General features: G+C 36.9%; 1 protein-coding gene across 1 annotated transcript; it reads right to left on the bottom strand.

Annotated features, from left to right (window-relative positions):
• Nucleotides 1-932: 932 nt before the first annotated feature.
• LOC127636840 (protein phosphatase PTC7 homolog) lies at nt 933-27,473 on the bottom strand. Its single transcript, XM_052117608.1, has 6 exons — nt 26,972-27,473; nt 9,461-9,640; nt 7,731-7,929; nt 5,001-5,124; nt 4,520-4,649; nt 933-4,396 (listed from the first exon to the last, which is right to left on the bottom strand). Exons 1-6 carry the CDS (start codon nt 27,171-27,173, stop codon nt 4,338-4,340), a joined length of 894 nt encoding a protein of 297 aa, XP_051973568.1. The 5' UTR covers nt 27,174-27,473; the 3' UTR covers nt 933-4,337.
• Between the last annotated feature and the right edge of the window lie 442 nt (nt 27,474-27,915).

Raw genomic sequence — 27,915 nt, 5'->3', positions numbered from 1 at the left:
ACTATTGTTTTTGTAAACATATGAAGTTGGGTACAAAAGTCTGAGACCACTTGTGAATTTTGTTTGTTTGTTTTTGTAATTTAAAGCAGCTTTTAAAAAAAACAGAATAACAATTGAAAGGTTTGAGTGAAAAAAAACCAACAAAAAAAAACATCAACATGAATTCACATTTCCTTATTGACTAGTGACCTAGAAACAGTGCAGAATCTTACACATTTCCTTTCATAGCCTTTCTCAGTCACTTTCAAATCACTTTGCTGCTCTGCTGTTATTTTCTTTCCAGTGGTTTACACCCTCTGACCACAAGCTGAATGAGAAAAGGACATTATGACGTGCAGGGCCGTATTATTCATGTGCACCTTCCGAGAACGTCGACGGGGTACGATAAGGTGTAGGATGCAGCTTCACAGTTCATAGCCAACATATAGATTTGGCCAATAAATTAGCCTTTTGATATCAAATACATATAAATCTATGAATTAAATTTGGATATCACATATACTATACATTGGTAATTAAATTATTAATTCATATTTCTGGATCAAATTAAGCATATTAGTATGTTTATCCACAGCCAAAGACAGCTGAACTGAACAGCTATATTTTCACTCTTCTCATTTTAGAGAACTAATCTTGGAGCAAAATAACTGCCTCCCCCATAGTATCCACCTTCAGTGTGAGTTCAAATGCAGGTCAACAGAACTGTGCTGTAGCTTTAAAGGAGACGAGTCCAATTTTTGGGATGTTAAAATATTTTCTCCCATCTCAGGTTAATGTGTAGAGACAACTATAAGGAAGTCTGTAGTATTTTATTTTTTTAAAGTGTAGTAAACATCAACATGAATTCATTCATTCACTTAATTTGAAACAGGTTCACTTTAAAGAATGTTCATGGTGCAAAAACAGTGGTAAAATAAAAACTCCACAGCGTATTTTAGTATAAATACTATATATTTTTTATTTAAATATTTTACAACTTGGAAAATATATTTACAGGACCTATTCTTCCATTGTTACACTGTACACACAAAAAGTGTAGTTCGCTTTCAAACATTGTCTGCTTTAGAAACAGAGACTCATCTTGACTGCAGAAGCACCATAGAAACGATCAAACAAAAAGAGGGAACAGACATGGTACAACCAGAGGACACAAACTGCTTTAAGCAACACCCATACAAGACACGCAAGCTTTTCCACAAAAAGGCCTCTGGAGGGGACGGTATGAGACTTTAAGGCGTATGTGTGTGTGAGGGAGACACTTTTGTCTTAAGTTCACACACGGTGAAACAGACTCAAATTTGATTAGCATTCAGACATTATCAGCTCTACTCAGAGAGGCAGATCTGTAACTCTATGAAATGACTGTAATGTAGTAAAACTGCACTGTTTTTGACATCAGGACAGCTGATTGGATTTGGACGGGCCGAAAGGAGAAAGTGGCAAAACTCCAGTTACAAAACCGGTTCAGTAACATCATCTCATGCAATGACACTGATTAATGGTGTAGTGTGGGATTTCAACACCACTAGTGGCACCAAACAGATTGCAAAAGTAACAGCAATACATCACAGTGAATATACCACAGGTAAGGGGTATTCTTAGGCATGATGTGAAGCGGTCTAGCTAAAGACACCAATGTTCAACAAACAGTTACATTCTTTATTAAAAACTATTGCAATAATTATAATATAATAAGTAATTTAGTTCAAACTCTAGTGACAAACTCTCAAACTCATGCCATTGGTTCAGACAATGTTGCTATGGAGCAACCTGTTAAAGGGTCATGAAAAACTACAACACATTTTTTGAAATGCTAACAGGAATATAAGTCTTGCACACAAGGGAAGATAATGTGAATATTTAAATTTCTATAGGAAATAAATTTCCACTGAATTTCAGCAAATCTATGTCATGGGTGTTCTCGATATTATTCATGAGAAGGCGTGGTCTTTACCCTTTAACAGGTGAGCGCCAAAGGTTTTTCACTGTCATTGCCATCAATAAACATGGGTCGCGTGTGTGTGTGTGTGTGTGTGTGTGTGTGTGTGTGTGTGTGTGTGTGTGTGTGTGTGTGTGTTTGCATGGTGCATGAATGCGATTTTGACAAATTGATTGCAGTTCTGTTTGGTGCCACTAGAGGTGCAGAAATTACATACGTCACATTTCACTAACATAAAAAGACAGCTAAAGAACATCTTCAAACTAGATCACACATTTTGTCAAGTTCACAACAATCTTTTTCAAAATTAAAGATTACTCATACATCTAGAAAAAAAGCAGACATACGACAGTGTGGTGGTTTAATTAGAAAATCTCAACATTTAACGCTTTGATTGTAGTCTTTGTAGTTGACAGTGATAGGGTGAGATAGATGATGGGTGAAAACACCTTGTTTATGCTGGTCTTATGGCTTTCCTGCTTTGGTTTTATTTACTGATTACACAATACATTTATCACAAGATTACCACAAGACATTACACATGATAAGAGACCACAGATCTGATCTAATTCTGATGCAGGCACAAATTTTGAGGGCTCATGGTCTTCTCCATCTGTAACTGGAGAACTAGGACCAGGCCTATGTAGGGAATAGGATAGCAAACCTTTCCAAACATCTAAATGTTGAGTTACAGGTACTGTACAAGTGTTTAGTTATACAGTATACTGAAAATTAAAGCATATGCCATTCATTTGTGGGATATACTTCATTTTTAACCAATTGAATACATACTGGACCGAGGTTGGCCATCCTGGGCATGCACAATGTTTGACAGATCTCATAAACAAAAATGAAAAACTCAGCCTTAAATGACAGGGAAAAAAAATACATATTTTAGATTAACGTATTGCTTCATGTTTTCCCAATTACAAAAAATTGGACAAAAATTATGACAATGCTTTATGCATTTCGTACAACGGCTTCTATTTTATCGAAAGGTCAAAGCGGAAAAGACTGCAAGCCAATCACACCCCACCGTCTGCTTCAATTGTTGCTTTTGCGAAAGAAAAAACGTCATAAGCTCACCCATGTTTATTGTACAGGTACACACATTCATATAAATAATGTAGTCGCTCATACATTTATAATTTACAAATTACAGCAGCAAATTAATGTGAAAAAGTTCTCTGGAAAAAATCTAGAGTGACACTGGGGGGAGGGGGCTTTAGATACCCTTCAAACGGTTAAAAAACAAGCTTTTCTAGGGAGCACAGAAAATACCAAAAGGCCTTACAGTCTATCCATAAAGACCAACATTAGCTAACGTCTGCCTTCTTTTGAAGCTTGTCCAATAGAACCTAAATATTTATAAAAATAAAACCTTTATTTATATACTTGACCTTTCAATTTCATGAAAAAGCATTTCCTGTTGCTAGCCATCTGTGCATGTAGACTTCGAAACTCAAGGGTTGAAAAGTAAAGTCATGTAAATATACATCCAATACACATTCACAGTCAACATCCACTGTCCCCCATGGCAAGTGTATCTTTGCATCAGCAGATTGTGACTTTATCTGGCATGACGTCCATGCAGTGTACAGTTTCTATCTCGTATAATCAAACACAAGCGGTACATTCCATCCAGTCTCCTTTTTGCCTTTGGACTTACAAGCTATTTACCAAGACCTGACTGCATATGACGGTGAACATAAAGGTCTTATCACTCTAGCGGCAGGTTTGTGTTTTAAATTGAAATAACTAGCCTCTCTTGAAGCACTTGCATTTCCAAACAAGTTTAAATCAGCCAGTCCTCCATCTGAACTCTAACCTACTTTCCATTACAGCTTAACCAAAGTCGACAGATGACATACACGACAATTATTATACATTAATATAGAAAACCCCCGCTTCAAAGACAAAAAAACCTTTTTGGATGAACTAACCCTTTCAGAGAAACTCTTTCATTTTGCTCTCAAGAAGTAGACAACCCACCATTTAACAACAAAACATCAATAGACATACTTCACTTTTCATTTGCGCCAGTTTCAACAACTTTTAGCAGCTCCTTCCATTAGAAACAACTTAATTTGTATAATGTATGACTTTTTGCTAAAAGGCCCATCTAAAATGACTCAGATACAACACAGGTTGAAGATGGGTGAATGATTCCCACACTCTTTATGGCCACGAGTGAGGTCATCAATTCTGGACTGATTGTAGACTTCTTTGTACCACTTAGCACCACCTACACCAGCGAGTTCATGCAATCCTCCATGCGTTAACTGGAGATAGACTCAAGAAATGGAAAAATGGAAAGGGTGATGGGTACTGGGAGATGGGAAGCAGTGCAATACTCAATGGAAGTGGAAGACACATGTGTACACTCCACTGAGCATGCTCAGTCTGTGTATTCTGCCACAATGGACAGCAGCACAGTGATGTCATCAGGCTTTCCCCCTGGGGAGGAAATAGTAAAATGACATGGTTAGTGTCTTGAGTATAGATATTTAATGATTTTAAGTTTTGAACACACATGAATAATGGAAGGCATACCTACAGCTTCTGACTATTTAGACTCACCTCTTACATTCAGACCATTGTCACAGGCAAACTGAGCGAAAGGAGACATGTAATTGGGGTCGTAGGCCAACTCATGAGCCTGCTCAGCAATGCTGCGGGCAGTCTGTTGAACACTGTCATAGTTGGTGTTCTGAGACAAAAGGATAAAAATAAAAAAAAAGAGATTGAATATAAATAAAATGAAAAGGTGGAATGAGTAACCAATTATTAGAACATTCTAAACCATAGATCATCAGGTTTAGCACATACTCGAGCATGCTCGAGTGCATGCTGTCATACAAAAAAAAAATCTTGTTAATTGGTTTTCAAATTTTCACTCCAATTTTTTACTTTTAAATCATAAAAATGCTAAATCGAAACATTTTCACTAAAGTTTTCTTTACTGTATAGGTATTATATTGGCCATTGGCTCTCTAGATATTGTTATCAGCTATTGAAAAACCCATTTTGGTCACTTTCACATTAAAAGCATTGTCTATACCTTGAGTTTCTTGAGCTCTTGTAGGATCATGTGGTCAGGCATGTTGTCAAAGAGGCCATCTGTTGCGGTCAGAATAATGTCCCCCAACTGGACATCAAAGGAGGAGCTGTCTGCCGCCTCAGGACTGAAAGAGACCAACTACATTCAGCGTTCTGCACTGTAAAATCCTTCAGTAGTAAATTATTTGATTCTATGCCACATACCAACACTTTACTGCATCTGTCTATTTCAATAGCTGTGTTTCCATCCACATATTTTTATGCAAAGTTTTATGGCGCTTAAATGCTGGATAAAAAGATCTCCAAAATGCTCGTGAAAAATATGTGCGCTCACTTGAGGTGGAGATATTTTTATAAGACATGCACATAAACTAGGATGAAAACGTACAGAATATATTGCTATAGAATATTGTCATACCTCAAACTTCTTTGAGTTCAAAAACCCCATTATAAAAACCCATAGTAAAATCCAGTGGGAACCCATGGCGAATTGTCCTCTGGGTTATTGGTCTACATTCTGAACAGCTCTATTGATACATTTAATAAAGCCACAATGTCTTCAACTTCCATTTTATGTTCTATTTTACATTAATTTCCCCAGAAGTGATGATTTTGTTCTCTTAAACACATGGGATGGAAACACTGCTTTATTCGCAAATAGTTTTTTTTGCGATATCTGAATCGGTGCATAAATCAAATTTGTAACTTGGATGGATATATAGCTAATGACTATGCAACCTACATTCGAGTCTTGAATAACTGCATTGACAAATAACAAAATAGCCACTTCAATCCAATATGATAACAATTAGTTGGCTAATCAGTCTTACAAAAGCCTTGTACACTCACTGACCACTTTATTAGGTACACCTGTACACCTATTTATTCATGCAATTATCTAATCAGCCAATCGTGTGGCAGCAATGCAATGGATAAATTCATGCAGATACGGGTCAGGAGCTTCAGTTAATGTTCATATCAACCATCAGAATGGGGGAAAATGTGATCTCATTGAACTCTAGAGACTGTGGCATGATTGTTGGGGTCAGATGGGCTGGTTTGAGTATTTCTGTAACTGTTGATCTCATGGGATTTTTACACACAACAGTCTCTTTACTCCGAATGGTGCCAAAAACAAAAAGACATCCAGTGAGCGTCAGATGCTATGGTAACTCAGATAACCACTCTGTACAATTGTAGTGAGCTGAACAGCATCTCAGAATGCACATGTCAAACCTTGAGACGGATGGGTTACAACAGCAGAAGACCACTTCAAGCACTTTATCGGGACCATAGTGTTCCTAATAAAGTGCTCAGTGAGTGTATACTCGGGCTGGTTTCAGGTTCATTTGACCGCTATCAAACTACGCTATTCGTAATTGGCCATCACATAATTCTTGCATTTAAAAACAGTAAAAGTGACATAGAAAGAAACAGAATGGGGTCTTGAGTTTTAATGTTAACACTCGTGGCGTGACACTTTCTCCATGTGTATGGCTTTAGTGACAAAGAAGATTACTTTATAGACATAACTTTTTCAGAGGGTAAACAATTCCACTGAATTAGAACAGGACACTTGATCGTGGCTTAAAACTCAAGTAGCAGCATGAGACGGGTACCAGGGCAGAGTTCAGCCTGGCCTGAACGAAGGGTAATGGAAACCCACGGTCAAGAGAACTCAGACGCAACATGACCTCTGGACCGCATCCAAACAGTCAGGTTGCCTTCCTGGAAACCAGACCTCCAAATCCCTTGAGACCGAAGTTTAGTTTAATCTTTAGTGTAATCTGTTTTAGTGCAATGGGTAACTACTGGAGCTCTGATTATAGGCCACATCTATCGAGGTGAGGGGAGGACAAATCAAATATGACGAACAAACTTTGGTGAGATTTTGGAAAGAGGACAGCGAACTTTTATGAATGCAAAGCAAGGAAATTGACTGTTTTGTGCTGATTCAACTACAAACTTTGGCAAACAGCACAAACAGTAAGAGACAAGTTAAGTGCCAAAGTTTAATAGATATGGTTAATGGTTTTTCAAAGAATGCGCAATAGCTATAGTGATGCTTGAATTACCACAAATACATTTTTAAGTGTGTATTCTTGAGAAAAGTATCTCTTTTTATGCTCATGTTTATGTTTTAACAGTTGGTTTGCCAATTGATTAGATGACAAATGCAGGTCTATTTAAATTGTGTAAAAAAAGGTTGTTCACTGGTATTGATAGTTGTTAAAATGTTTTGTGGTATTAGCAGATAACCTCTTAGAAGTGAGAACAGCCAAACAGTTCCATTAAAAGGCTTTGACCTATGTGTGTGTGTTTGAATTGGCCCTCTATCTTTTAATGCGAAGGCCATGTGATTCGAGCTCCTTACTACCACAGACTTGCCAGGAGCTTGCAGCCAAACATACACACACAAATAGCCCAAACCTCAAATCACAGAGAGAGAGGGTGGCAAAGAGAACTGTTTCATCTGCCAATCAGCACTGTCCTCAACACATGTTTACATTTTATTCTCGTGTCCCAGTAGAGGGCGTGATTATTTTCAGCTCCTCACATGCTGCTAAATTTAAGAGGGACCTTTAGATTTGTATGTCATCCGGAGTCTGTTCATTGAGGTAAATGCAGTGTGGCCCCTTCAGGCAGACATCTGTGACACTGATCAGTCACATGCAGACATCTGTGATACTGGAGTGAGTGTATCCGCTGTCAGTGAGTGTCACTAACCCACCTGTCACTCAACACGACGCCCTCTGCCCCTGGCGGTGCAATGGACAGCTGGAAGGGGGTATTGAAGTAGTGTTGCTGCTCATCTGACCTATGGACCACCTCTCCGCCCCGAACCACCAAGAAACCTGAGTCTCCTAGGTTACATGTGTGTATCCTGTGACTACTACGGTCCAGGACGACTATACAAGCTGTGCTGCTCCCTAGGACACAAACAAAACAAAATTGAGAAAATAAGGTGTCGTTTACACAATGCATTTTATGCATCCGTATATGCAGTTTTGTTATCGTTTTTCCTTGTAAACATGCACAAGATGGACGTCTTAAATGACCAGTGTAGTCCGGTTCATAAACAAATGACTCTTAAGCCAGGTTTATACTTGGCGCACTACATCAACACGGCTGTCATTTAGCCTATGCAAGGCTCCATTTTGGTGGTTGTGCAAATTCCTTTTTTATTTTACTTTTCATGCAGTGCTTCAATCCCATTGGGTGAATTCGAGGAAATGGGCAAGACAGATGTGCCTGCACTTTTGAGTCAGTGTAAAACTACTGTTAATAATGAAGAAAGGACAATTTTTTTACTGTTAAATTATCCCTAGCAGCTTTTCAGCTGTTCGATCTTTAGAGAGGCAAATAAAGCTATTTATCCATTACCTTTTGTTCACTGAATAAAAAGGTCTAAACAATACACTACAGTTTGGTTTCATTAATATATAATTGAACAGCTCTTGTTTATTTTATACTTTGTACAATAAAAGGATTTTAAATAATATGTGTTCAAATTCATTGGAATTCCAACAATTTATTCTAAAAATAAAAGTCAGCCTACTATTGTTTCTTAAGTGTTTTACTTTTGTTGAACTAAATGAACTAATAATAAAGAATAATACCTGGATAGGTAAATATAAAGTTCAGCAAAGCACTTCTTCATTGCTGTTTCTTGATGGATTATCATAAAAATAATGTGTGCATGTCGAATAAGGAGAAATATTGATGACCTCTCAGTTTAACACTCATTCACCAGCCAGAGCCTTGTGGCCAAATTACCTTGTCTTATAACAGGCACTCACTGACCTTTATCGCACTGCATGCCTTCTAAAAATAAAAGCTGGTAACTTTTAAAGAGAAAAACAACTCGGCAAGATGAAGAGCACAGGGTGAAATTTCTGACAGCTCTTCATTTCAGGTTTCAGTAAAGAGATGATCTGTTGCATACATGGTAATCCAACGCCTTGTTTGAGAAAATAACTTTGTAACTCAAGAGCTCTCCCAGAATACATTGCTGCAAGCTTAGTGGAAAATGGTGGATGAAGCTAGCAAAATATTAGTTATTTTGTTATTTCATAAAAAGTTTAAAAACAAATTGTCTATTTTACCAAATATATTATGCATGCTAGGAATATTTATGCTTATTAGAGTATCATAGCATTAGCTTAGCAACATGCTTATGACATAACGTTGAAATCAATTGTGAGTAGTTTGGGTTTTGTTTCAGCGACATAACTCTGTAATATAGCTACAAGACAGCTGAAGGTATATTCAGTCTTTTTGCAGCTCTACCATCTTTTCTTGATGAGTATTAAGAAGAAAAATAGTGGACAATTAAAGTCCTAGATCATGAAACACAGTCTGCAAGTCATCCTGCAAATGTTTCCTTTATTTAATTTTTAAAGCCATAAGTAAATGCATGACTCACCATGTGGGTCAGTGTGTGTGTGTGTATGCTCTTACCCAGCAGTGGCACTTTGTTCTGCTGAAGTTCATAGTAGCCGGAGGTGAGGATGCCCACGGGGTTGCTGGGTGTGAAGCGGCCCTCCTTTATGAGCCGTTCACAAGTCTTCATCAGAGTGGTAGAGAACTGGGACGGGTCCACACCGTAGTCCCTCCAGCCCCCCACACCATCCGCAACACCTGAGAGAACAGAAGACGGGGAAAGCTATTATTATTTAGTGTAAAACCAATTGGATGCATGTTAATTTCCTGAACCCCGAACTTCTGACAATTAGATGAAAAGGGGTTTTTGATGCTGCAGAGACAGCTGGCAGCTGCCACAAACCTTCCAGACCTAATGACAGTCTGAGCATTGTGATGGTAATGCACAACTGCCTTCTGTTGTACCTCGTCTGATGACTTCATTCAACAAAACAGCTGTGAGATATTGTGTAATGAACCCATTGAGGCCTAAGTAGTGACTGCTGGTTACTGTTAACAAAAACTAACCTAATTAAAGGTGCACGCAATAATTTTTTTTGTTTATATCATGTTGGATTTACACCGACACCAAGGAGCATGGATATATAATTATGGAAACTCACTATTTATTCAGCCATGATGAATTTAATCCATGAGAAAGAGTCCAGTAACAGGGCGGTTACTGAGAATGAGCGAGTAGTATTTGGCTGGTCATGGGATTTGAACATGGCCGCCCCCATGAGGGGACCCTCCCCATGAAGAACAAAACAGCTTTTATAAGGTTGCTGATATGACTGGATTCTTCATCTCATGCGAGTTGTCAGGCTTTTCTACACGTTTCAAAATAACAATTAATTTCTTTAGGAGTAAATCTTTCTAACTGAGGAAAAAGTAACTGAGTGCCCCTTTAAAACTAAACTAATCTAGAAAAACACAAGTGCTGCTTTTGAAAACACTTTGAACTGAGGAGACATTTCGATTTGCCAAAAACAAAAATAAACTAAATTCAAGTATTTAAAATAGTGCTGGGCCGATACAATCAAATATCACTATATTGTGACTCTTGTTCTCACGATATTTCACAATATTGATATTTTAGATTCCTGTATCAATATTTTTTTATTTATGTGTGCAACCTTATCATGTCTTACAGTTCAATTACGAAGAAGCAGGACGTCTAAATACAGTTAGTGTCAACTCTGAAACCACCGTACAGGACAAAAGTGAAACGACTGATCCCAAATGTTCACTGGAGAGTACATTGGTAAGTACTCTAACCTACAAAAACATCTGACATTACCTGAAAGCACACACCATCATCTATCAATTTGTGATATTTGAGTAGTATTTTTAATAGTCGACTTGTTGGTGCAGAACGAATATTGGATTAAACGGTTACCCATGCACATCCCTAATCTAATTATAATGTCAAGACGCGTTGTAAAGTATTGCATTGTGACACATTGCGACGAGCATGATATGGTGATTTGCAGATACCCAGTCCTATTTAGGATTCGTCACAAAGGAACTTTTAGCATATTACCATGATATCTTACTCTCATTACTTAGTGTAACTAAGGATGTTTAACAGCATGTCTAGAATTAAGGGGTTTAACAAGTTTAAAAGGAGGGCCATTCTCAAAAGTAATTTGTGACGACTTTGCAAAGTTAAACACGATTTAGAGCAGCACGAGTCAACCCTCCATTAACATCTCAATGAAGCTTTGCAAACAAGACCAAATGTTCACCAAACATGTGCAAACATACTGACAAGAGTAAGAGAAGCTTGGAATACACCAAAAATCCTCTTGTGAGACCGTGACAATTTGCATAATAATATATTGCAGGAATAAATAAAGTACATGCCCATTACAAAGGATAAACCCAAAACATATGCAGGTTTTTCTTTGGTCTTAATAAGGTGGATTAGAATAGCTGGATCAATTTATTCTGATGTCTAAAGAGTTCCTATCTACAGATGTGCAAAATCAACAATTTTGTAGGCTGTCTGCACAACTTCAGTTATAAATTAGCCCTGTAGAATTAGGCTGGATTTGGGTTCAACATTAAGGTTTATAAAACAAAATTATAAATGTGTCTGTCACAAAACTTTGCTACTAACAATAAAAGTGCAATAATAAAAAATACATGATGATTTAATTGAAAATGCAAAACTGAGTCTGAGGGATATATAGACTGGGAGCCAACACTTGTCTGTAATCACAGCTGGATTACAAAATGTTCCTGGCTGTGAACAAGCACATCTGAGATCTCCAGGAAAAGTGTTTCCCTGAACAACTTTCATTCATCTGCTAATGTGATTTTAAAGGTTCACACCTCCCTGTAACTAGTCTGCAACAATTAGGCCATTGATCTCGCACCAAATAAACCCTGGCTGTTACATCCTTAAGATCATTAAGCTAATTGGACTGGAAAGTGAAGATCTACTGACTTTTAATGACTTGTGAGAGTAGACTTTAACCTCATTCACACTGGGCTCTGATCCCAGAATACTGGCGGGATCAATGCCATGAGCCCTCTTTGTGAACGCAAGCCGGTACCGGAATGCCGAAAATTTAAACCCAGGATCAGACCCTAGTAACATTGCAGGGGTCAATCCCGGGACGTGACTGTGTGTAGGGCTGGGATAAATGATTATTTTTTAAACGATTAATCTAGCGATTATTTTTTCGATGCATCGATTAATCTAACGATTAGTTTTTTTAGCCCGATTCGATTTCGATTCGATTAATCGACTTGTGACAACACCGGTAATACCGGTTTCATCGGGGGTGGGAGTGTATAAAATGTTTAAAAAAACATTTGCCGGGAGTTTGATTGACTGGCGATCTGATCAATCAATCATAATACTCCATTTTTGTCTGACAAACTAGTCAGGAGAGAGAAGATTAACGTCGGTGGATTTGAATTTGAATAATGGATTGTAGGCTACTGTACTGACATCATTCCGCGGTTAAAACAACAGTCCTTCTGATGTAGACTACATTCATGTTTAGCCTATTTGATGCTATAAATTAACCAAGGAAAAGATGATCGGTTCACGAGCAGCTTTAACTGAGGCAATCTGTCACGACACATTAAAGAGCCACAAAATAGTAGGCCTATTTATGGTTTAATTTTCTTTGAATGACCAAATTTGAAAGTTGAGACTTTATTAAATGTTACCTGCTTGGTCCTGTCTGTCAGCGCGTTGTCAGTGACCTCATGTATTTTTCACGACATTCATAGCTATAAGCGCATTATTAATAGCTATAAGTGAAAACTTTAGGTGTCGACAACGTATTATAGCCTACTCCAACATCTATGGAATGATATTCCGGACATTATTCAAAAGGAATTGCAAATTGTATTTGCAATTGCGTTTTCAATTTGTGGACGCATAAAATGTGACATAATCCAAACGCAATTGCAAATCGCGCGATTACGGTTTGCATTTTCGTTTAGCTGAATGCACAGTGACTGCCAAATTTCAAATGGAAAAGCAAAGTCCGTTTGCAACTGTGTTTCCCATATCTTACGAGTTTTGGCCCTGTCATATTTAAATAGCAATTTCAATTACCACGTCTGCTTTTTCACTTTCTCAGCGTGCGTATGTAGCCAGCCAAAACTCAAATGGAATACTATTTTTTTTTATTTTTTTTTTTTTTTTTTTAATTGCAATATTAACAAACAGAACAAGACGATACATACAAGAAATATAAACAATCTTTCAAAACAAAAGAGAAATTATGGTTCAGAATACATTAAGAGAGGAAATGTGAAAGAAATTTAAATATATTCAGCAATAGTCTAAAAAGAAAAGAGAGTAAGAGAAGAAAGAAAAAAAAAAGAAGAAGAGGGCACAAAAGAAAAAAAACATTAAGAGAGAATATTAAACATGGCACTAATTCTGGATGTTTTCATTGCTTTCTTGTTAACAGAAGTTGAAATTGTATTTAAATACATCTTCAATTCTTCTTTGAAAAAGCTAAAGTGGGGTTTACTTTTCATATATTTACATTTATGGATATGAAACTTTCCAATATATAAAAGAAGGTTTATACAAAAACATGCATTAATTAGATTCTTGTCTTTAACATAAAATCCAAAAAGAATGTGTCTATATGATAAAGAAAAGTTACATAAAACCTTTTGGACAATCAGAGCATCAATATTGTTCCAGAAAGACCGAGTAAAAGACATTCCCAAAACAAATGATCAACAGTTTCAGAGGAGGCTTCACAAAAAGAGCAGGAAGTATCAATATCATTTCTAAATTTCTTTAAAAAAGTATTTAACTGGATAAAATCTATGAATAATTTTATAGGATATTTCTTTAACTTTATTAGTTAGAAAGAATTTCTGAGGATGTGACCAAACATATGACCATTTAATATCATCAAAAGGTTATTCCAATAAGAAATGGAGGAAGGAATTGAAGTAACAGGGTCCAAAAATAATGACCTAATTTTATAATTGGATTTATGTATTGAAAAACAAATAGAACCAACCACAGTAGATTCAGGGCTAGGGGAGAAACAGAAGTCACTGTAGCACTATTATTGTTTCTAAACAGCATACAGATTTCCAAAGAGATGGCCTTGAAAACTATATTAAATTCTTTACTAGATACTGGGAATTGGTATCCTGAAACAAAATCGAATAATTAAATAAATTACCTTCACTATCAAATAGCTGGTTTACTAATATCACCCCACTATTGAACCAGTTTTCAAGAAATAAAGATTTCCTCTTATGAAGAATATTACAGTTGTTCCAAATTAAAAAATTGTGTGGCAGAAATTATGCTTGTAAATAAGTTTCCAAGCCATAAGCATCTGCTGATGATAATTGGAAAGTTTGACAGGAATTTTACTAATTGAATAATTGCACATTAAAAGAAAATGTATACCTCCTAATTGAGAAAAAATATATCTTGGGATTATACTCCAAATAGAAGATTGATTGTGAAGGAAACGTTTAAGCCAATTAATTTTTTAGGTATTGTTAACCTGTTAACCAGCAGGGGGGCGCCGGCGGGCCCTGGGGGGGTGTTTATAATTTTATTACCTTTGTTTTATAACAAATATTCAATCAACTATCATAAACTATGCATCATTTGAAAGCTAAAACACTCAAGAATCACGTTCTGAACTTGTTTTTGCAATCAATACACCAGAGAGGAAAGGGTTCAATAAAATGCTGACAGACCGACCCTGTAAATATGAACAAAATGAACGGCAATACTTATCTTTCATCTCCTATGGTTCAGATCAGTTCGGACGAATCCAAGAAACACCAGCATACATTTCAATGTAAGGGTCTACTCTTCAAAATGCATCCCACTTTTTAATCCAAAACAACAAAAAAATAGGGAAAAAAACTAAATATCCTCCTCAGTTTTCATGAGCTTCCAGTTAGAGTAATCCATCATGTTCACTTTCAATGAAATATCGATTCTAATTTGTATTCCAATGTTCAAAAACCATCTCTCCCCGTAGTTTGGACTGTTTCTGATAAAATGAGCCATTCCCTGTTTCTCTCCTTCAATCAGAGGCTCTGTAATGACCAAAATATGAAGGGAGCGCTAACAACAGGCTGCTGGGACCTGTCACTCTCGCACCTCGGTTTTTGACTGGATAAAAGCCACCCAATGTCTTGTCAGCAAAATTTTGATGGATGGGAGTATTAACCAACTAAAACATGAATGAAGTGATTGACAGTTTGCTTAGTTTACCTCAGAAGATCTGTCTAATACATAGGTCTAATACAAGTGCGTCCACTCGTCAGCTCTTCGATCATTTTACGCATAGCGCATTATTATTATTATTATTATTATTATTATTTTTTTTTATTTTTTATTTTTTTTTACGACTTACGGGGCACTTTTGGGGCTCTTAACATGCTCAAAAACTCTTGAAACTTTGCACACGGGTCAGAACCTCGCGGTCATTAGGGCGGGCTGAAGCTGGTAACACGAGATGTTTCTCCATGGACTCGATCCCGTATTAGATACGCTAAGTTGAAACACATAGTCTTGAGTTTTTATGTTTATGAAGTATTGGCAGTTTTTCTGTTCATATCATGTTTTTGATTATAAAATGACTAGCAAAGACACGAGGCTACACGAGTAGCTAGGTGATAGCTGTATATTATACATAAAGACATAATATTTATATCACACACACATTATATTTATGATGCATATAATATAACAAAAATGGAAGGAAAGGATTACAAGAAGTCAGGTGAAGATGGTTTTGATTATAAAATTACAGTGGAGAAGACTAGCAAGATATGAGATTACAGTCTCCAAATGGCCTTTTGGAAAGGACGCCTAGACTTTCCCTGAATAAAAGCTTACAGAAACTACATTTTTGGGAGTATCATCTTCAAATTTGAATCAGAACATGGTCAGACATTCAGTTTTATCTTTATGGTGTTTTCAGGCCTTTAACATAAAAGTCTGATACATTTTTCCCTAAATGAAGTTCATTCATAGAAATCGTGAGTCACTTTCATGTAAATTTGACCTTGTTTTACTCTGTTCCTATGCTACTTTTGAATTAATATGACTCTTGGGTAACAAAGTTTCAAGTGTCTAGTTTAAAAAATATCAGAGTTATGAATGTGGAGCATATGGTTTAGGAGTTACAGACATTTGTATTTGGGTATGTCATTTTCCGAAAATTCTCAAAAATAGGGGTGCTGGTTAAGAGAATCAAAATCAATGAAATTTAAGCCACCTTTATTATAAGAATTCAAAATAACTGATTTTCTAATACTCAAATGGAATACTAATTCCTTAGTATTTCCATTTCGATGCCTTACACAGAAACCTGTCAATCAGGGTCAAGGGTGGGATTATGCTATGGGGCGTGTTTGTCTTGGGAAGTGACGTCACTCACAGTCGACGGTCAAGAGGTGATGCCCTGAACAGACGCCGGTTTATCAAATCAACTCACGTTATTGTCACACTACCATGTACACAAGTGCAACAGTAGGTGAAATTCTTGTGTGCAGTTCCGAGCAACATAGCAGTCATGACAGTGACGAGACATATACCAATTACAGTAAACAACATACTTACACAACACAATTTACATATCAAATGTACACATACTTACACAACACAATAATTATATACAATGTACAGTAAACAATACACACAATATACAATACAATAAGTAGGAGTATATGAAATATATATATATATATATATATATATATATATATATATATATATATGAAGTAGTATATTGAGGAGAATATGTTGACAGTCCAGTGTGAGATTATAGACACTGACGTCGCGGTCTGGGTAGGCAAACTAGGCACTGCCTACCCTGCCAAAATTCAAAAATAAAATGTTTATTAAATAATAAATTTCTTGTGATTTATATATGCAATATGTGTGTTATTCCAATTGTTTAGGCGTTATGATGACAAATGTAGCAGTTACGCATAATCAACTAAAAACAAATGGTAGAATAAGCAGTGCTTTTACGGTCCATTCATTGCAGGCGACAAGCGGAAAACCCATGTTACGCATCGCACTTTGATCCTGTATTCTTTAACATGTACGGCAAAAGCACAAATCTGCTGTGCCTTTTGACGTAAATATGTTATGCCCGTAATCATCTCCGTTACGTATCAGACATGGACCAATTAAAATCGAGATATTCCTGGACATTTGCGTAGCTAACGTCATTACACCACAGCTAGCGTACATGCCTAATCCCGCCAAATTCAAAATCAAAATGACAGCACCGGCCGTAATCACGGAATTAAGAATTTTTTCCAAGCTCGATTTTAATTCCAAATATGAGTTAATTGCAAGAGGGAGGTCTACGCCAGCCTTAGATGGACTAGTACAGCAAAAGGGCCCAAAAATTATCCGATCATTTCAAACTGATTGGTATGTAAGAAAAGATTGGCTATGTGGCTGTGCTAACAATCAGCGGCTGTACTGCTATCCCTGCCTGCTTTTTTCAACCAGTCAGACTGTTTGGACTTCAGCGGGATATTGTGATTTGAACAACCTGCCCGCAGCTTTAACCAAGCATGAAAAGTCGTCAGCTCACATCCAGTGTCAAATTACACTGAAAACCTTTGGAAAATCTCAGATCGACCTTGCACTTGACGAGCAAAGGAAGCTGTATATAACATACCACAATGAAAAGGTAAAGGATTGTTGTATTGTATCTTCTGTTATAAAGATGAAGATTGCACATAAAAAAATAAGCACATAATGTTGTAAAAAATAAACAACTTATGTTCTGTTATATGTTCTGTGTTTTGACTACTGAATTTTGTATAATAATATCTAATGAAGATATATTAACAAAATCGTATATATTATAACACATATATAAAATACATAAATTTCTTGATATGCGGCTATGTGCGTAACGTTCACTGTGTGTGTGTGTGTGTGTGTGTGTGTGTGTGTGTGTGCTGTGATAGAGAGAGAGTACACGATATACATCCTGAATTTTTATTGACAAATAATTCATCCTGATTTTTACATTTCTTGATATGCCGCGCTTGTGCGTAACGTTCACTGTTATTACGTATTATTAGCTTAAACAATAAATCAGGTAATCTGGCTTTCATAACTCAGTGCCTAGCCTCTTTAGGACATCACCGCACGTCACTGATTATAGATGAATAAAGTGCAGTGCTAATTATTGATCCTGATAGACTGTGAGTGATGTCACTTCCCAAGACAAACACGCCCCATAGCATAATCCCACCCTTGACCCTGATTGACAGGTTTCTGTGTAAGGCATCGGAAATGGAAATACTAAGGGAATTAGTATTCCATTTGAGTTTTGGCTGGCTACATACGTGACGCTGAGAAAGTGAAAAAGCAGACGTGGTAATTGAAATTGCTATTTAAATATGACAGGGCCAAAACTCGTAAGATATGGGAAACACAGTTGCAAACGGACTTTGCTTTTCCATTTGAAATCTGGCAGTCACTGTGCATTCGCTTAAACGAAAATGCAAACCGTAATGCGCGATTTGCAATTGCGTTTGGATTATGTCACATTTTATGCGTCCACAAATTGAAAACGCAATTGCAAATACAATTTGCAATTCCTTTTGAATAATGTCCGGAATATCATTCCATAAACATCGAGTGCAAAGTGGGGAGTTGAAAAAAAAAGTTACGGTGCTCTGTCATCTGCAGCTGCTCCCGGGTGGCGCCTCTTAAGGTGCTGGTGCATTGCCGTGGTGCTAGAATGGAAGGCCATCTCCATTTTGCAAAGACGACATATCACGGAATTGTTTCCTTTTAAATTAAAGAATTCCCATACTTTAGAGGAACGAGTGCATGCCGCCTTGCACTTCTGATAGTCTGAGCAGCCACTCGTGTTGCTACTACTTGCCGGCGCCGCCATCTTTGTTTTGGGTCCGACGAATCGACGCGCATATTTTGTGTTGATGTATTTTTTGCGTCGACGTCATCGCGTTGTCCCAGCCCTAACTGTGTGAACAAAAGCAGATTCGATTCCGTGAAGAGTGTGTGTTGTAGTGATGATGCGTTTATCATGCGAAGGATGATCACACAGGTTTGTGTGCAGAATAAAGATTGTACTGTTTTAGCGCAACGTGGTTTAAAAAAAAAAACATACGGCTGTCATAACCAGTTGCCATTTTTTTTCTTAATTAGGATTTTTTTTTTTAAATATACAAGTAAAGAAATGTAAGTTTCCATTGTAAGTATTAGATAAATAAATAAAAACAATCAGCAACATTTACAGCTTCACCAACCTGACCTGATCAAATTAAATAATTTTTAATTCAGAGCGCAACACACCGAATGTTGGAACTTTATTTCCCCCTCATATAGGGTGCGGTTGTAGGATGATCATGATCGCAAAAAGATTATATTTGCCTTTATACTTCTCAATGCTTAATCCCAGCGCATCTGTTTGCATACAGGAAGTCAGTGATGTGGGAATACTTTAAAATTAAAAATAATGTTTACCCAGTTTGTAAATTATGATGAGAAAAAGTGTCATCTCATGCAGGGAACACTCCAAACCTGAAGTAGAGGAGAGCTGTGGCCAGAGGTTAAATTGGGCCGGAGCGCACCGGAGCGCAGCTCCGCCTCCTCGGGTCCACAACATACCCTGCCAGAGCTCAGCTCCGTCTCCTTCAGCACCAAATATTGTTATTCCACTTGAATTATTTTTAATCTCCTGACTCCTGACAAATACATGGCATATGAGACTGAATAATTAGAAAGACTACACAGAGACACCCAGGCTACATGAAATTATCAGACGTCATAAATGCATTAATCGCTGATTCAGCACCCCGCCCACAGCCATCAAGAGAAAACTGTCACAATTCTAAGCATAACAGCGACGTAACCATGGAAACCCGCTAACGGCTAGAGCGATAGAATATATCCTGCTCCTGTCTGTAACTTTATCTCAGTGTTTCTCAACTGGTTTTGCTTCAGGACAGATTTTATATTGGACATCAAGTGTCGACCTGCCATAGATTAAACATAACCTGAATTTAATGTATCCTGAGTTGCATTTCCTTTTATGATGCATAGTTTTGTTCATGGTTTTTCAGTACATGAACATGCATCAAGTGACATTATTTTTGTTGTTGATGTCAAAATCTTATATGGGCCCATTATTATCCCATTTGTTACCTAATATTAAATTTTTATACACAGAAGGAAAGGTTCCTCATTACCATGGTTAGGTCAGTGAGCTAATCTTAAATAATAGTAATAATAATAAATTAATGTATTTATGAAAAATTCATACTAGCTTAACACATCTTGAAACTTTAAACTGCCACTGTTGATGTCTACATTCTATCTTTAGATTATTTCATATGAAACTGAAACATTTTGTCAAAATATAACAGTTACATTTACTCATGTAAAATCCTGAAACAAATTTGTAAAGGTGATTGTGTGTAATATTTTAATATTGTGTAATAGTTAATATTTTTAACTATTTTGGTTAAGGGGCCACATCGGGTTTTAAGTAATGCATGGGGTTCCACATTGTATTGCTATTGAGATACAATGTTCTGCATTTATTTGGTTTTTGTAACTTTTAAGCCTAGAAATAGTTGTGTACTCAATTTTCTGAAGTGTATCTGTGACTAATGGGACTATTCTGCAATTGCCTGCCCTAAAGAATTGTATTGCTCTACAAAGATAGATACTTTTCTATCAGGCATTAAAAAAACTCAATAAAGGCAGAGATTATACATTTATTTTGCCAACTCTACTTCCCTGTTCATTTATTATTCAGTTTGAATAATAATTTTTAAAAAATGTACAGAACGACTAATGTTTGTCGCAAAGCGGACGAGTTTACTCTTTTTTTTCTTTCTAAAACTTATGATGCGTTTCTCCTCGATGGTTTTTCAACACTCAACAGAATAACACATGGCTGCATGAATATGATAAATAATTACTGCATGAGTTACATTAACATTCAGGTGCGAAGGGACTTCAACGTTTCTAAATTGCACAAATAAAAAATACATTTACATATTCGTCTCTGGCTTGCAATATTTTCAAACATGTTCATTTCATACATTTTCCGAGGGTGAAATCCATTGCCTGCCTGTTAACATTCAAGATAAAAAATAATAATAAAATAAGTGAATTGTAAAGTATTTTTTATTTTTTTTTTGAATAACTACTTAACCCTAACTTAAACATTAATACTGGAAAAAGAGCCCCTTTGGTGTAAAAACACATTAAGTCATTTTACGGCGGGATTTTGAATGATGACCATTTACCGTAAATTAGGGCTCCCCCTCCCAACAAAAGCCAATTTAACCACTGGCTGTGGCTTTGTTATGTATTCATTGTCATGTCAAAATTACTGCTATATTATACATGACAAAGTTAATAAATGACTTTTATATACATAATATTTTTGTTCATCATCTCTTTACTTTAATTAGATCAGATACATGTGTTAGAGGGGGATATTACGCTGTACGGACATGTTACAATGAGCCGTGCACCTGTTACCGCAGGTGGGCAAGTTGTAACATTTCACTTTCCTTTTTTCCAGGTAGATGGTGAAAATAGTACAAGCTGTATTCATAAAATAAGACCACATATTTGCACACATGTGAAATTAATGTGAAAACAGAAAAATGCTTTGAACCCCAAGAACCCCAATTTTAAGGAAACCAAAAACTGTTGCTTTGTGCCCCGCTCTCCCCTACAAACTCCGCAAACATCATTCGACCAAATTTGCAAAGATGAATGTAGGCTAAGTGCAAATATGCTAGGTAGGTTCAAGACCCCCTTACATAAGAAACAGATACAGTACACTTTTTCCAGTTTTGAAATGACTCAATAGCTTTTTAGGTGACCAACTCGTCACAGCGCTTGCAACCTTATGAAGGCCAATTGTTTGTTCATATATTTATTTTCATAACCCCTTTAAAGGGCAAGAACGATACAGAACATTTATTTATTGCTATTTTCCAAGACATTAGGTTCCCCATGATACATTTCTGTTTTTCTACAAAATAAGTTTTAAATTCATTTTACAGCTCGTAGGCGCATGATCTCAAAAAGATGACATCTGCATCGATACTTCTCAATACTTAATCGCAGCACAAAAGTTAGCATACAGTATGTATATTACTAATACGTTTTAATTGTAATGTTTAAAAAGCACTTAAGGCATACAGAAAAATGTCAGCGCTAGTCAAAAAAAGAAAAAAAGACCACCACAAACAAACAAATAAATACTGATACTTGTTAGAGTGTGTGGGAATGACCTGTTTGCTTAAGCTCTCGCCAGAAGTAACATTGCTTCAAATCACCGTATGTTTAATGTGAGTTTAAGCACACTTCTCAGCAGCAGCATGGTCATATCGCCATTGTTGTATTTATCTTTTCCGTTGTTAAACAACTGTTTACAGCCACACTGAGATGCAGGGGTGCCCTGACATGCCGGCTCTGATTGTTGCTTGCGAGTCTGTGTGTGTATGTGAGACTATGTGTGTGTGTGTGTGTGTGTGTGTGTGTGTGTGAGCGCGGGCATGCATGTATGTGTCAGTGTTGTTGTGGGTGCAAGCGAAAGAGAGAGGGAGCACAAGGGTGCTTTTTAACAGAAATTGAAATAAATTCAGGATATTATAGACATTGCTTGTCATTCTTATCCGATGTACTTAACCACCATCTTTGTTTTAATTTGTTATTTTGCTGTGGTAGCCTATAAGGCTCTTTGAAATAACAAATAATTTGTTGAAGTGATATGGAACCGTTATGCGGTCAAGACCTGGAACTATTTCATAGAAGTAGGTTTACTTGAAAAATAATTGCACACCTTAGAGCATCTGTCAACCAATCAGAATCAAGCATTTAACAGACCCATGGCCATTGAAGTGCGCGGTCGGTGCTGGACTTGGTTGGCGGGCTTTGTTGGCAGCAGTTCTCTATTTGGTGGATCTGTCTCTGCTGGACCATGGGTAATGTAGGTGTTCACCAGGGATTCCAATATTAAAAAATAATTTTTAACAATAAAGTTGAAATAACGATGGCTTGAAATAAAGATTGTTGGCTTCAACAAAATCATATACTATTGATTAATAACCTCGGAGCTCACGGTAGGTCTGTCTTTAAAGGTTTAGAAGTTATAATTGGGATTAAATTCTTCTATGGAAAAAATGAATGGGATTTTTTACTTCCGGAACCAAACTGTTGTACTCTATTTATTACTTATTATTTAATGAAGAATATAAAAGAAAAAAAGAGACCGCAGAATCATTCAAGCACAAAATTTAGGAAATCAGTTTGTTTGTAACAATGGCCAATTATACTATTTTAGCAGTAACCATACAAAATTATTTGACTGCAGAATACCATGATTGATGAGCAGATTCTCCCCAAAAAAACAAAAGAAAATATTCTGGTCCTATTTTAAGCCTATTTGTAGGGCCATTAAGATTTTTTTAATTTTTACATTATTTTCATGACAGTTTTTGCACATTTTACCCCCCAATTCTCATTACTGCAATACAAAAAAGATGTTCATTATGATATTTGTATTACCTTAACGTGAAAGTTTTTAAATTTGTTTGTGGCAGGGCGGAAGTAGGGGCCGGGTCGTGATGCTACACACCCGGCCCCTAATCAGGCTAATCAAGCCTCCGAGAGGGATAAAGGCCGACCAGAGAAGGCAGTGTGACAGTGAGAGAGAGATTTACGGGCAGCTGCCCAACACCTGTGTGTGTTTGTCTTTTTGGTTCAGTTTATTATTAAACTATTATTTATATTGTCAAGACAGTTCTCGCCGCCTCCTTTCCATTAATCCCTTTACACTGTTATTTAAATTATAAAGTATTTATACAGCATAGAAGTACTCTCTTGGTACTGCCTTTCATTTTTGCAGATTTTAATCAAAATAAAAAACAACTGTACAACAGGATCATTTTACTATGATACAAACAGAAAATACATTACCGTGTAAAGGTAATGACAATAATTTCAGAAATCAATGGTAATCGTAAACATAAAATGTCCAAATCCGTTGCGGTTAGTGATATCAAAAGTACCGGTACTTTATTACCAAGTCGATACTAAAATAAGAAAATACACACTGTAGCAATACCAGTATTTCTAGTACAAATAGTACAGAGCACCAACTCAATTTGGTACACGCACCCTGACAGACACACAACTGCTTTTAAATGATCATTTACATTTATGCATTTGGCAGACGCTTTTATCCAAAGCTACTTACAGTGCACTTATTACAGGGACAATCCCCCTGGAGCAACCTGGAGTTAAGTGCCTTGCTCAAGGACACAATGGTGGTGGCTGTGGGGCTCGAACCAGTGACCTTCAGATTAACAGATATGTGCTTTAGACCACTACACCACCACTCACATGCTTATTTGAGAGAGTGTTCTGTGACGACTCCACACTTAAATGCACAATTAATCAAATCAATATCATGATATGTCCTAGTTTGATTAAACCGCAAATGGATGTGATTTAATTGAATAAATATACAGTCTGCATGTGCTGCATGCTACAAAGTGAATGTGTGAAGCTACTCATATGCTCAAAACACCACATTTTAAGAATATCACGCTCTGTGCTTATTGTAGTAGATGACAGAGTTTTCATTGTGGCGTGTGCAGCACCTGCAGACTATATATTTATAAAATTAAATCGTGGCACTTTGCGTTTCAATAGTCACACTGGGTCATATAACCAGCTCCTTATTGGGAAATGCCATCAAAAACAGAACCAGAAACGCCTTCACATCACAAAAAAATTTGCACGATGCATGAAATGTAAGAAATTGACATAAATACATTTTACTAAACACTAGTAATATATTTGTAATCATTATCATCATTGTTATACATTGTTTTATTTTCTCCCCAATTTGGAATACCCAATCCTAAATCCTTGTGGTGGTGTAGTGACTCGCCTCAATCCGGGTTGCGGAGGACGAATATCAGTTGCCCACCCGTCTAAGATCATCAATCCACGAATCTTATCATGTGCCATGTTGAGCGCGTTACTGCGGAGACATAGCGCGTATGGAGGCTTCACGCTATTCTCCATGGCATCCCCGCACAACTCACCACGCGCCCCACCGAGAGCAAGATAATGTTGTGAGGAATTTTACTAAAGCGCTTCATTAAAAAAAAAGAAAATTGTTTATAAGTAATTGTTCTATTTTTATTTTATTCAAGTTTGGATTAGTTTGATGAGACAGTTGTGATGATGAAATTGAATAAAAAACATGGAATTCTGAAAAAAATGGGAAAGCGTGGAATTTATGGAAAACAATAAAACTGCTTTCATAAAGTTGTACGAGTAAACATTGCGTATCCTTTGAAGAAATGTAAGCTGAAGTATGTACAAACTGATATTAATCTTTAACAACGCAATCAAACTGCAGAGTAGCCAAAACAACTGCGATACATCGTCCACCATCTTGTTTTGGACTGAATGAATCACATGACTAAAAATGTGTCATCGTTTTCTAAAACGTCCGTTGTCACAGTCCACACTACAACACGAAAAAGCTGTTTTCAGATTTATCCACTTTGGAGTGCATTTCCAAAAAGCTCAGTTTTCACAGACTAAAACGCTGTCTCAGTGTGGACGGAAGTCCAAAACGAAGAGAAAAGACGCGTTTTCAAACGAAAACGTATTAGTGTGGACAAATGTCCTAAAGATAAAGTCACAATGCTTCATATTCTTTATGCTAAATATCATTTCATGTTTTTTGTGTTGATATGGGGTTTAATATAAAGAACTTTTACTTGATATAAAAGGTCACATATCATTAGACCAGAAAACACAGAATGAGCACCTCATGAGGATAACATGCCAAAAGTTTCTGGTAAAATATTATAATCACTGGTTATTGTATAAATAATAAAGAAGTTACAAACTTAAGCTACAAAGATACTGAAAGTGAGCCCATTCGTTTATTATGGTTTTACAGTAATATCAACTATGATAACCTATGGTATTTTCTGCAGAAGTTATGGTAACTCTTTTTAAATGTAACCTGGTTGACTGAACAATGGACCTCCTATACACGTGTTCAGCGCGGACTTTTCAACAAAAGCTTGTAATAGCACATGAATACAACAGGAAGACATTCTATATCTTGCTATTTTATTGTTGTTTGTTAAACCCGCCTAATCATTCTCCCCAGTATCATTTCAGCATTAGTTTATAAATGTTCCAGAAAGAGTCAAATATTTAATCCATGTGTCATAGTGAGGACAATGAAACCGCCTGTGTGTGTCGCTGGCACGTGGATGAGATTCAACAAACATGGCTGCCTCCAGCCTCAACCATTCTGACCTTTAAAAAACATACTGCACAATCTACTCGTCAACCCTTAACACACCTGCATATTATCATCAAATAAATCTACATGTTTACTGCATATGATTAGGTTTCTGCTGATATTGTTCTACCAACAGATCAATTTACGCTAAAAACATTGATTTTCGCTGTATGAAAATATAAACTAAAAGACAAGGTTCAGTAGATTTGAGAGCACCATCAATGCTCGTCTCACTTCATTTGAACGTAATTTATATCCAAGTAAAGGTTTACATTTAAATTATTCTAGTTTCTGCCACTAGTCGCGCTTCGGGGGTAGACTTTTCTGGGTGAAAGGTCAACCCGGACCCCAAGTTAAACTATATAATTATAAATATTATAATACAATCTAATTTATATGATATATAATATTAAGTATAGTTGGCTCAGTCCTCTTTTAAGGAACTTTTAGGAACGATTAGGAAATCCTTAGAAAATCCCAATGAGGGAGGTTATTTCAGGTGAGGGCTGGACTTGTTCCCTCACACCCCTTCATCATGAAATAAGTGTTGAGATTAACCCGTGAAGGTCATTCTCAGATAAAGGTCCCTAAATATATTTTGAGCCATACCAATACATGCAAATGTCATTCGATAGAGAAAACGTGTTAAGAAATCTGGCTGATAATGCAATATGTGATATACAGTCTGAATGTTGGTGCCATGATCACTCACCCAAGACATCAGCGGACCTGTGCCGGGCAATAAAACAGGCATCATCGCCGTAACACATGCCTTTCTTCAGGATCCCCTTCCGAAAGTCCTTCCCGAATCCGCAGCTCGCCGTGACCAGTCTGTAGTCTCTGCCGTCGGTTTGCGAGAGTCCGCCCAGGACAGCCCTGGCAACAATTCTGCCGTATGAAAGTACAGATAACATCCCCCTACGGTATACGGTAACCGTCTACCTGCCAAGCCCGTCTCCCGTCTCTCTACTATCCGCGCCTGTGTGCACAACCTGCGCCACTATCCACCAACATTCGGCTCCACTCGAGGGATATAAACAACTCAAACCAAAGCTGCCGATTCAAAGCGACAACAGTCCCTTTTTCGTGTACGAAGTGCAGATAGAGAGAAATATATGGCTGTTTTATGTTTTGGAGGATTGAACAGATAAAGTTCCTCCTGTAAGCTCCATCTTATCCAACATCCTGCCGTGCACTCACACTCTCGGTCACCAGCGCCTGTATACCGGAGACAAAAACATACGGGTCCCGAGGTCACATGACTAGTTGTGGTGACGTCAGAGTGAAGTGGAAACCCAGGTCGTTTCTACAAGGACATTCAAGTGATCAAGTGAACCTTTCCACTCAGTGATAACGTAGACGGTTCAAATTACGTCTATTTAGTGAGCTTTAGATATGTTTCAGCAAGCTTCCCTATTCCTTAAAAAAAAAATTATATGTCTTGCATGGTAGAAAAAGTGATCCTGGCTTATGATAGAGGAATAGCAAACACCACATCTACTAACATAACACCATAAAGAACAGATTTAATTTTTCTTGAAAGTATAGTTGATCCTTGACAAATATGTATTTCCTAATAGATAATAAATATATAATATCTGGTGATCTCAATAATTTTTTTATTTAAGGGCTCACGCTTAACCCCATAATGCATAC

Source organism: Xyrauchen texanus, chromosome 44, assembly GCF_025860055.1.
Source record: "Xyrauchen texanus isolate HMW12.3.18 chromosome 44, RBS_HiC_50CHRs, whole genome shotgun sequence".
Lineage (NCBI taxonomy): Eukaryota > Metazoa > Chordata > Actinopteri > Cypriniformes > Catostomidae > Xyrauchen > Xyrauchen texanus.
The sequence above is the reverse complement of the archived record's forward strand: the minus strand, read 5'-3'. Positions and strand labels throughout refer to the sequence as shown.